Consider the following 12,935-nt stretch of genomic DNA (forward strand, 5'->3'; position numbering starts at 1 on the left):
TAAGTGTGTTAATGTTCTCCACAACGTATGCTGATTATCCACCAGCCGTATCACATTATTGGCGTAAATCGCTCATTTGTGTAATTGGATGATTTCCTCAATAAAAGCGCAAACATGAGAGACATACCGACATTCACTATGTCGGGGAAAAAAGTCCGCAAAAAGAGATCGCCCAGCCACACTGAGGTCTTACTCAGCCCATATCCATCCCCAACAACCTCCAGAAAACTCCCAACAGCATAAAAACGAAGAGCCGCCAGCAGCTGAATTTCGGGGCTGAGGGGGTAGCTCCGTCGAGTTTGTCTTGACAAATCTGGGCCAACAAGATGCAAGAGCTGCAGAATTTGCTCCCGTGGCAGGCAAATTTTTTTTACAATGGTCTCTTCTGACATGGTAGTCAGTGGACTAAAATGTTCTCTTATAAAGTAGTTGACATACACTAACTGGCTCCACGGACGCCGCCGTCTTTGATTTAAAACAAGTACTCGCTGTCTCGCTGCCATAGCTATAAAGTTTGTGTAAACTCATCTTTCTTTATATAGACTCCTAAGCCTTTTCTGTCAAATGGTTCGCCAGCTGATGTGCCTTAGGATAGTAATTAAAAAAGCTAACAACCATTAGTGTATGGAAACTTTATTAATGAAAACACTTCCATACACTGGGTGTAGGCTATAACAACTTAAGTATTTTATGTGTATAATTTTAAAGTAAAGTAAAAATTTAATTTTAATTCTAAATCAGATTTTATATTAAAAGTTCATATAAAATTTTCTATGTGTAATTAAACTGCGATGTAAAAAATCTTTTTGCGTAGTGGTGGCCACTAGCGGTATGAACCGTAAGCAGCGATAAGGTATAGCTAAGAGCGCTCCAGACCAATCTTACGAACGCATGACTTACAGAAGGTATACTTAACTAAGAAGGTTTCGGAAACCACGTATTAACGATAAGGTACTTCTTAAGGTACAACTTAAGAACGACGTAGCGTTAAGGTAGTTTCGGAGAACGCACCCCAGAGCTCAAAAATGAAAACACAGCTATGTACATTAATCACACACTATCATTCAGTCAGAATAATTTACCATATCTTTATTTAAACAGACAGTTCACCCAAAATGTAAATTCTGCTATCATTTACTCATCCTCCTGTAGTTCCAAACCCATAACACTTTTGTTAAACTTCGAAACACAAGTTAAGATATTTTTAATAAAACCTGAGAGGTTTTTAATCCCTTAATTGAAAGTAGTAGTAACCAAACATAGAAGATCCGAAAATGTCATAAAGACATTAAATTAAGCTTTATATGATGATTTAATTTAGGCTTTTATGTACATCTAAGCAATGATCGACACACAACCTGTCATGGTTCATTAAAAATATCTACATTTGTGTTTTGAAGATTAATCAAAGTCTTATGGGTTTGGAACAGCATTTGTGTGAGTAAATGATTACAGAATTGTCACATTTGAGTGACCTATCCCTTAAAAAACTCTTTATGGTTAACCACCAGCACAACGGACACAAAAATTTTCAAAGAGACACTTGATATTTAATCTAAAAAATGCATCGCCGCCTACTGTGTGTAAATTGTGTGTGTCTAACTGCTTAAATCATAATCTCATTGAAGGGTAAAGATATAACGGCTATGCCGCAGCACTGCTGTGCATTGCTGCACATGAACCTAGATTTCAATGTGCAACGATTAACATTTCCTTTGAGCCATTCCTAGTGCTCTTAATGCAGACTGCTATCTGCCGGTGAGTTCATTGGTACACGCTGAATTATTTATAGGTTTAAGAGCCTCCAAAGTCTATTGAGCCACAGATAAATCCATCCTTGATGGTGTCAGACATATAATATAGGCAGCGTATGTGTTTCTCATTTATGCATGTGTCCATGGCGTTAGTGTACGTGGGAGTGTGTGTGCTCATACATATGTCAGAAAAGAAAGACGGAATTAAAACATGAAAAAAAGATGGTTTGAGAAAACAGAAATGGTTTAGAAACAGGGTAGGAGAAAGGACAGGAGAAAAGGAGTACAGATAGGAAAAACAGTTTCAGGGATTCGGATTGGAGCTGGCAGGTTGAAAAAGAATGATAGAGACACACTGAAAAAGGGACTGAGAGGAGAAAACTAACCTGGCCTGCCTTGGAGCCTTCACACACAACCAGAGCGCTGTTAGTGGCAATATAGGGGGCATTGTCATTGACATCCAAGACCTGGACTGTGACTGGCACATAGCTCACCAGATTTGGATTGTCTGGAAAAAAATATGACAAATATTCAATCATGGATGTTTTCTGTAAAAAAAAAAAAATAAATACACTGGCAAACCAACAATGAATGCTCAATGTATGAGGGATTACACATGATTGAAATCATGCCATATCAGGACACGTTGGCATAAAGCTTCAATCAGCAAAGTTGCTGTTGAATACCATATATTATTTACAAGACAGAGATATCCTTACATCCTTTATTCATAATTCAAATGCCATTTTTTTGAAGTTATTTAACTGTGTGAACATTTATATCCTCACTAGTTTATAAGTCCAATAGTAATATCCAACAGTAGGTTGGTTACATGTATACATCATGTGTGAATGTATTATACGTGTTTAATTGCATCGTTTGTGATGAAAATTACATTTCAAATATTCTGAGCGCAAAATATCTGGTCCATCAGTCTTGCAAATTTCACAGCTAGTATTTGTATGTATCCTAAATATCATTATCTTATTTTTTACGCTTTCACACTAGTTTGCTAAAATTACTGCAATGAAATCTTCCCACAAGTGATAATGAAGTAGATTTTTCTGACCACATCGCATTTCTCACATTTCACCTCAAGCTTTTCATTGACACTGTTGTGTGTTTATTTTTGACACCATATCTGTTGAAAAGGATCCTTAAAGTTAATTATAATTCATACTTCTATAATGTATTTTCAATTTATTTGTCTGTGACAAATAAAGAAATTATATATATATATATATATATATATATATATATATATATATATATATATATATATATATATAATAAATAAATAATGATTTTATATATAATAAATATATAATAAATAAATATTGATTTTCAAAGAGCCTTGTGACACAGGGGCGATCTATTGTTAGGCAAAAAATTTGAAAAATAAATAATGAAAAGTATGAAGTTGAAGAAACATATGCTGTGAGACATTATATAATTGTATATAATTACATTGAGATATATATGAATAATCCTGGTCTCATTGGATTCACAAAAGCATGATGGGAATTTAAAATCAGTGAGGGAAACATTGCACCCACTTTGGAGTCGTGCGAGGAATGTCGAAAGGTATGATGGAGCTGAGATTAACTACAGTGCCTTAACATTATCATCCCACTTTCAGCAAACATTTAAAGAGGGCAGTTTCAGACCATTATCTGAAAAACACTGCGAAGAGAAGTGTAGAGGAAGGATAATTGTTTAGATAAGCATCTATAAAAACAAGGAGAGAGAGAGAGAGAAAGAAAACCAATAGGAAAAACAGAAGAAAAATTGATTGACCCTGTTCACCTTCAATGCCACATCAGCATGCCAACAGCAACATTCCTTCAAGGAGACAATTGTTTTTGGTCAGTATTCAGACTTCAGGGCCAATGATTCCTTCTTGGACTTAATGTTCTCAGTCTAGAATGCTTGACTCAATATAAAGATATCATTGGTAAAATGGTTCCCTGTGTTTTCTTTAGAAACTAGCTAAAAATAATAATAATAAAAAATAAATAAAAAAATCAATGCATACAGACAGAATTCTGGCCTCAGAGTTGTACATACCAATCTCTGAAGCCATCACTGTGATGTTGTGCCAGGCTACCTCCTCTCGGTCTAGACTCCTGGTGGTTGTAATGAGTCCACTGTCAGCATCAACACTGAAAAGTGCATCACCTTCTGCATTTTGTTCGATGGAATACCTAAAATTGCAATGCAGAAAAATTCTGCTCAAAGAACATATTCATTATGATGGCAGATATTTCAGATGCACATATGAGGAGTACATTATGTATTAAATGTATTAAAGGTTTCTGCATTTGGCCTAAATGACCACCCGAACTTTAGGTGCAATGCAGTGTATGGAAATTCTAAGAAAATTATTAAGCATTAAATAAAATCAATATTGATATGATTACCCATTTACACTGAATATATGTATAGATTCTGTAACTTATTATTAAGCTATTAGAACCCTTTTGAAAAAAAAAAAAAAAACAACACTAAAATGTATTTGAGACACATTTGTTCTGTGCTAAAATTGACATAATAATACCCTGCAGGTCCACCTAAAGATATACTTAAGTGTATTTGATTGTGCTTAAGAGGAACTATTGCAAGTATAGGCAAGGCAAGGCAAGGCAAGTTTATTTATATAGCACATTTTGTACACAGTGGTAATTCAAAGTGCTTTACATAAAAGAAAGTAAAATAATAATGAAGAACAAGAATAAAACAAGCAATTTTAAAACGTTTAAAATTATAAAAAAATTGAATTTAAAATGAATTTAAAACAGTTAGAAAATGATTTTACATACAATAAAATAAAAAAAAACTGAAAATATAGTGCAATCAGTTCGGACATTGCACAGTGCTCATTCAGTAAATGCACAGCTAAACAGATCTGATCTCTTCTGGAAGCTGATTCCAACTGCGGGCGGCATAGTAACTAAAGGCGGACTCCCCTTGTTTTGTGTGATTCCTTGGTATTTCTAACTAACTCGATCCTAGTGATCTGAGTGCTCTGTTAGGTTTATATTCAGTGAGCATATCTGAAATATATTTCGGTCCTAGGTCATTTAGTGACTTATATACGAGTAAAAATACTTTAAAATCAATCCTAAATGTAACTGGAAGCCAGTGTAAGGACCTGAGGACTGGTGTGATATGCTCAGATTTTCTGGTTCTAGTCAGAATCCTGGCAGCAGCGTTCTGGATGAGCTGCAGCTGTCTAATGGTCTTTTTGGGAAGGCCGGTGAGGAGCCCATTACAACAGTCCACCCTGCTGGTGATGAAGGCATGAACTAGTTTCTACAAAGTCTTGACTTGAAACAAAACATCTTATTCTTGCAATGTTTTTTAAATGATAGTATGCTGATTTAGTTACTGCTTTGACGTGACTACTGAAACTAAGGTCTGTCTCCAGAATCACACCAAGATTCCTGACCTGATTTTTAGTTGTTTGACCCCTAGAGTCAACGTATGCATTCACCTTGAACACTTCATCTTTGTTTCCAAATGCAATGACTTCAGTTTTTTTCTTGTTTAACTGAAGAAAGTTCTGGCACATCCAACTATTAATTTCATCAATGCATTGGCAGAGTGAGTCAATGGGGCTGTAGTCATTTGGAGATAAGGCTAGGTAAATCTGGGTATCATCAGCATAACTGTGATAGGTAATTTGGTTCTTTCTCATTATTTGACTTAGTGGGAGCATATACAGGCTAAACAAGAGCAGTGCCAGAATTGACCCTTGTGGTACTCCGCATGTCATGGACGTCCACTTAGACTTATGCTCTCCTAGACTCTAAGTATTTGTTCAGCTACCTTTTCTATAGTTTTGCCTATAAAAGGAAGATTAAATATTGGTCTAAAATTGCTCAAAATGGTGTTATCAAGATTGCTCTTTTTCAGTAGGGGCTTAACAACTGCAGTTTTTAAGGAGTTTGGAAATGTCCCAATAAGAAGTGAGGCGTTCACCACTTCTAAAAGATCTGCTTCTAAGCAGTTAAGCACACTTTTAAAAAAAAAAAGTGGGAAGTTTGTCAAGATAGCAGGTTGACGATTTTAGGTGCTGCACTATGTCTACCTGAATTTTGCTATAAATTGCTTCAAAAATAGACATAGTATATTTTTGATATTGTGGCCTAATCTGTCTGACCTCTGCATTTCTTGAGGATGTGCCAATCGCCTTCCTGATATTGATGATCTTCTCAGAAAAGAAGGATGCAAACTCATTGCATTTGCTGTCTGAGAGCATTTCACTGGGAATCTGACTTGGGGGGTTTGTCAGTCTCTCAACAGTGGCAAAAAGAGTACGAGTGTTATTTAAGTTACTGTTTATAAGGTTTGAGAAGAAATTCTGTCTAGCTGTGGCTAGTTTCACATTAAAAGCATGAATGTCTTTATAGATGCTATAGTGAATTTCAAGTTTCGTCTTCCGCCACATCCACTCTGCTTTTCTGCATTGTCTTTTCATAGTCTGAACTGCTGTTGATCTTCTCCAAACTGATTTCTGTCTGTTTTCTTACTGACTATTATTGGAGCAATATCATCAATAACATTCTTAACTTTTGAGTTAAATGAATCAAGGAGAGTATCAACAGAGTCTGCAGAAATGCTTGGTGTTAAAGATATAGCCTCCATAAATAGTACACTTGTGTTCTCGTTAATGCATCTCCTTCTGACAGAGACCGATCTAGATTCAGTTGTAGCAGACATCAAAATATCAAAGAAAATACAGAAGTGATCAGATAGTGCTATGTCCTTAATCAGGGGCGTAGTTTATGGGGGGGATGGGGGGGAGGTAACCCCCCCAATATTCAAATCCATCAGTTACAACCCCCCCAATATTTCAACATGAAAATCACAGTAGATCAAATGAAAAATAGAATATGAAAAAATAGAATTCATTTATTTTGTAAAAATAATTTTGTTCCTAATCAAATATGAGTATGTCATAATAAATCAGACAAAAAATGCTCCCCCTCCATTGAACCGATTGGTAACGCCCAACCAATGAGTCGCACTTTCACCAAAACAAGCGAGTGGTGTTTGAATGGGAGAGCACACGGTTAATGTTAACGCCAAAAATGAAGAGAAGCGCTGCACACAGCAGACTATATTTAACTGCTGGTCAGAGAGGGATGCAAAAAAATAAAGCATGTACTGAGAATGAGGTATGAGAATATTGTGTAATAGTTAGTACACACCACATATATTTTAGCTAGCTAATCCATTGCAATGTATTTAGCTATAACTATCAGTATAACAAGTTACCAAAACAGCTGTCTGTTTTGCTAGTATATTTTTCAATAGTGTCTGTAATTATCAATGACAAAAGTATTCACATCGGTTTTGTTTTCTTACTAAATTAATCTGACTTTTGAACGAATTGGATGAATTAACGATTTAAGTGGCTAACTCATTAAAACAGTGAAACGCTGCCGCCTACTGGCGGTTTCAATACTTAATTTCTTTCTTTTGATAATCTCTGCTATGTTAGAATTTTATGAATGATGATTATACACAAATTTCATAACGTTATGAGGTGTATAATCTCTTAACATGTTTTTATAACAGATTTGAGGTAAATATAGCTGCAGGGTAGAAAAGTCAGCAGAGGGAGAGGAGGAGCAGGTGATCAGGTAAAGAAGATGCCATTCAAGCAATAAAATAAAATAGGAAACAGTATAGAAAAACAGCAGCTTTGTAAAGTTAGGGTATACATTAATGCCTTTAATGTTTTAAAGATGTGTTTCCCTTTAGAAAAAAAAATTAAAATGCATTAAGGTGGAATGTAAAAATCTTAAAATAAATGTCTAAATGTTGTCTCTTTCATATTTGTATATGTTGAATTTGTAATCAGTTAAAACATGTTGCCAGATAGATAGATAGATAGATAGATAGATAGATAGATAGATAGATAGATAGATAGATAGATAGATAGATAGATAGATAGATAGATAGGAAGAAATAAATTATCCAATAACAATACACATAAATTTTTTTTTTTTTTTTAAATAACGGGCAGCATACAACGTTCAACCCCCCCAATGTTCAAACCAAATCTACGCCCTTGTCCTTAATAACAATGGATGAAATGTTTAGACCCCTACTGATGATTAAGTCTAGAGTGTGTCCACCTTGGTGTGTGGGTGCTTGCACATGCTGAGTCAAGTCAAAAGTGTTTAGAACCGTTATTATTTCTTTTGTAGTTTTGTTTTCTGCATTATCTATGTGAATATTAAAATCCCCTGCAATAGCAAAACAGTCAAACTCTGAGGAAATCATTGATAACATTTCTGTGAAGTATACTTCAGGTACACTTTAAATATCTTGAATTTGAACACTGATATTATAAAAGGATCATACAATCCTCATTAATATTTATTTAGAAAAACATTTTAGGCATAATATTAAGAAATATGCATTGTAAGAAATACTCCAAATAAAGTATAATTATAATTTTATGTAAGTCATACATACATACATACATATATATGTATGTGCACTTGGATGGGTTAAATGCAGAGCACAGGTTTCAAATGTGGGTCACCATACTCGGCCACATGTCAAAAACTCACCTGACTTTACTTCTTGTGCTGTCCGGGTCTTGAGCAGTTACCATGCCAACCTCTGTCCCAGCCGGAGCATTTTCATACACATCCATGATATAGTAGTCCATAGTAAAAACTGGAGCTTCATCAACATCCCCAATGATAAGCTTGAGCGTGGTGGTGTCTTTGAAAGGGCCCAGGTAAGAAAAACGAGGATCCAGATGGGTGTTGACACCTTCTATGTTCAAAGAGTACGCTTTCTTCTTCTCGTAGTCCAGAGGCTAGAAAGGACATCAGTAATAAGATCAAGGGAGATGCAGAAAAGACATTTAGCCGGCTTGGGAAAAGACAGGACATGGATGAATAAGCAGACATGAATTTACATCGCTGTTGAACCCATTGGTTTTGTGTGAACGTCTAGTTCAGACCTTTCTGAGGGAGATGATTCCTTCTCTCTTGTCACTGTCTGTAGAGATGGAAAACATGGCAGCTCCTTCTTCATTGGTAATTCTGTAAGTCATCTCAGCGTTGACACCAAGGTCTTCATCGTTCGCTTTGATTTTACCAACTGCTTTCCCTACCTGAGCAGATTCTGGCACATACAGCTGATAGTTTTCTGAAGTGGAGAATAAATACAAACAGAATAGATGCAATTTTATTAAACATTCAAAATCTTTTGATGCAAATATTAAAAAGTGTTGCTTATGCTCAGCTAATTTGCAGGGGTGGGCGTTAAACCTGAGCAAGCTCAAAAAGAGTTGTTTACGTTCACAAAGTAAATTATAAAGATAAATTCACAGTACATTCAAAAGGATTTAAAGATTAGATGGTTTCTATAGAAGGGGTGTGACGCATGCCTTAAATCCCAAAATTTTTCCATGGTGATCGAGATTGAGAGAAGCAGAGGATCATACTTTGAGAGAATCGTGGTGGATTGTCATTGACGTCTGTCAGTGAGATGTTGACTGTTGTGGATCCGGACAGACCCCCGACAGAGCCGGCCATGTCTTTGGCTTGGATGATGATCGAGTACATCTCTCTAGTTTCTCTGTCCATGTTCGGCAAAGCTGTCCTGATGACACCTATAACCCAGAGGGCAGAAAGGATAAATATAGCTCATGGTGACCTAAATAACCCATATCCATATTGGACATTTAAAATGGTATTGCCATTTTCTGCAAATTATGGTTTTAAATTAAAGTACAAATATTAAAATGGCCAATATTCCAATAACAGGCAAAGGTTGGAACCCTCCAAATGAAATGAAAAAAAAAAGGTTGTCTTATTTGTATACATTTATCAAGGTGGCAAGGTATTTATTTTCTCTTGGCAGCAAAATTAAACTGCAAAAGCCCTTTTTAGTAGAATTACTAACATACTAACAATATATATATATATATATATATATATATATATATATATTAGACATGTGCCGGTATTCGGTAATGCAATATATCACTGTAATGAATATGCACAATATTTTTTTATCATGGGCACTTCTAAATACGTTAATAATTATACATGATAAATTATTCAGAATTTAGTATGCATGTTAAGAATACTTTTCCCATCAACTGGTCAAAATGCACAACACTGCTGTATGCTGCCTGAAAGACGTGTGTGTGCTCTGATGTAAACAAGCAGACATGAGAAGATCATGGGGGAACACGTGAGAGATGCACTGCATGAAAGCACATTCACTCTCTGACAGCAGATAGACATTTTCTACATTTTAATCTGGACTACAGCATGCCCTAGATATTGTTTGAAAGTGTTTTGCTTCTTTATTGTTCATTCACACTTTACATAAGGGCTTCATTAGTTAATACATTATAACTGAACATTCATAAATCTTAGGTATTCCAATATTTAATAACACGTTGTTAAAATCGAAAGTTCCAACTGTGTTATTTAATGAGCTAATATGGACTAAGAGTTGTATTTTTAAACAAAGATAAATAACTTCGGTAGCAAATGTTGCTATTGCTCATTGAGTGTTTATGCATTAATTAAGGTTAACTAATGAGATTTTACTGTAAAGCGATAACTATTGGTCTTTATAGTTCTTTTGAACTTTAATCTGTGTAAAAACGTTTAACTTTATATATTTTTATGTATTGCTTTATTGTATTTAAATATTCAGTTATTTTTGTTAAATGATAAAGTTATGAAACCTGTTATACTGTATTATGACGACTTGTTTTTTTGTTTTTTTACTAAATTTCAATTTCGTGATAATACTGTATACCGTGATAAAAGCATTAGCAATTAACCACAACATGAAAATTTGATACCGGCATATTGCTACAAACACACAACAGTATATTCATGTACAAGCAAGGAAAAAAACATTTATTTCTGTCAAGATACACTGAATATTTTCTATGGAAATTCCCACAAAATGGTTGAAAATCTCTTAAAAGTCACCATACAATTCACAAAAATTTTGGACTGGAGCTTTGGAGCTCATACAAAGGAGAAAAGTACAATAAAAGCAAAATATAAGTAGGTCCAGCCCACACAACACATGCAGTGTATTTTAAGTCTACTTAAGCCATATTACAGTATATATCTGTATGAGGAACAGACTGATATGAAGTCATTATTCAGAGAAAATGAGAAACATTGTCGCCATTCATTTTCACTGTGTGGAAAAGAACAGCTAGGAAATTCAGCCTAACATCTCCTTTTGTTTTCCACAGAAGACAGAAAGTTAAATGGGGTTTTGAAAGACATGATCATGAACTATTTTTCTTTGTGGGCAAATCATCACTTGAAAACAAACTGCTAGCCCTTTGATGGCATTTCCAGCAATAGGAATATAATAAGCAATAATCCGTTCACAGGAAGGGTGTGAGTCCAGAATATCATGTGTACACACTGCAGATTTTTGACCCCTAGTTATTGAGGTAGTGAGTTCACAGCAAGTGGTTATCCTCTGTTTTGGTCCTGCTCTGACCTGACCAGGCTCTTTTCGACCATGACAACACACCAGCAGGTGAGTATTGACCCCTCACCTCCAAGTACTGTTCCTATGCAGTTTAAGCCCTTAGCATGAACCTTCCTATCCAGATGTGTATACCCCCCCCCCCACACACACATACACAAAACATGCTAGGGATCATCTCCTGTTTACTCCACAGCTCTAAAGCAAAGTCTGCTATTTTCAAAAAAAATTATATATATATATATATATTACATTTTTTTTTCACTTTTTTTTATCCATCATCCAGAAATCATAGAAAACAATGCTTAAAAGCCCTTAAAAAAACACCTGCATAAACAAGTCCAAAATGTTAGCAAGAAGCACAGAGGACCTGTGAGGGAATGACTAGCAGAGAATATTAATTTCATGTTGTGAAAGCGTGAGATGTACAGTTTAATTATTCGAACACGCAGTGTTCCCTTTTTAAATGGACACGACCATTGGGAGTGAGAAAAAAAGATGCAAACAGATACCGCCAGAACAAATAAACACACGCCAGTGTTCAGCCCCAGAGAATGTCATAGAGATTGCACCCAGCCCATTGAGAGCAGACAACACCTGCCAGGACAGGGGATTTCAGCAGCCAAAAAAAAAAAAAAAAAAATAGCAAAATGTTCATGTTAAACTGGTTCTTAGTATTCAGCTTGTAGCCACGAAACAGAGACAGAAAGTAAATAGAGCAAACATGACCAGACACTGATGCAAAACTGGGTAAGCCTGAGAGTTTGATTACCTATAGAACAACAGACAGTCTGCCTTATAGTGAAAGTGTGAAACATCATGCAGGTTAAGCATCACCCGCCGGTAAATGGGGCAAACAAACTACTACACAAAGGTGCAATAGAGGTAATTCTCAGTTAAGAGGATTAGACACAATGATGCAAGTCATTGTACTTTTCTAGAGGTGGATGGGTAGAAAAAGTAGCTTGGTCAATTTTTTTTTTTTATTTCTACAGTAGGAAAAAAAAACTGGTAAAGCATATTCTACTATGCTATACTATACTACATAACGCTATACCACACTTTATTCTTATGTACATCACACTATACTATAGTATACAATACTGCACCATACTCTACTTGTTACAAACATGTCAGCACCGAAAATACCACACACACGCACTCAATCAGGGTCCGGCCTCGTTTGCAACAAGGTCTTACCTGTATGCTAACTCAAAGGACTAACTCTTCCTCTACTTACCTCTCTCCAGCGATTCTCCGAAGATCAAGATCCCCAGTGTGCGTGTGTGTGGTTCACCCCCCTCCTCTGACCTCTTCACCCAGCTCTCATGGATCCATTCATCACTCTACCCAACACTACCTGCTCCTCTGCATGTGTCTATTAATAAACCCTTCTGTCTGTTACTCCTCAGCCTCCCGAGTGATCTGTAACACTACTATACCATAATATTCCACATTATATCACAAATACTGTATTCTACAAGGACAGACTACACTACAATAAGTAAAACACTGGGAAAATAAAGCATTTTAACAGAATAAAAATTGCACTGGTTTAGATAACCTTACAAACAAATAAAATAATTTGTTTACAATAATATCTATAACATAGCATGACTTATCATACGGTAATTAATACAGTTGGTTGAGTGTGCAATAGTATTCTTAAACTAT

General features: G+C 35.6%; 1 protein-coding gene across 1 annotated transcript in view; it reads right to left on the reverse strand.

The window, feature by feature from the left end:
- Nucleotides 1-12,935, reverse strand: part of LOC132154897 (cadherin-18-like) — a 64,856-nt gene that overhangs the window by 12,860 nt on the left and 39,061 nt on the right. The window contains exons 5-9 of the mRNA XM_059563621.1: nucleotides 9,229-9,396; nucleotides 8,743-8,930; nucleotides 8,342-8,595; nucleotides 3,822-3,958; nucleotides 2,141-2,262 (exon numbers count right to left, since the gene is read on the reverse strand). Of these exons, the coding sequence (XP_059419604.1) occupies nucleotides 2,141-2,262; nucleotides 3,822-3,958; nucleotides 8,342-8,595; nucleotides 8,743-8,930; nucleotides 9,229-9,396 (869 nt within the window). The remainder of the gene's footprint in view (nucleotides 1-2,140; nucleotides 2,263-3,821; nucleotides 3,959-8,341; nucleotides 8,596-8,742; nucleotides 8,931-9,228; nucleotides 9,397-12,935) is intronic.

Source organism: Carassius carassius, chromosome 12 (assembly GCF_963082965.1).
Source record: "Carassius carassius chromosome 12, fCarCar2.1, whole genome shotgun sequence".
Taxonomy (NCBI): domain Eukaryota; kingdom Metazoa; phylum Chordata; class Actinopteri; order Cypriniformes; family Cyprinidae; genus Carassius; species Carassius carassius.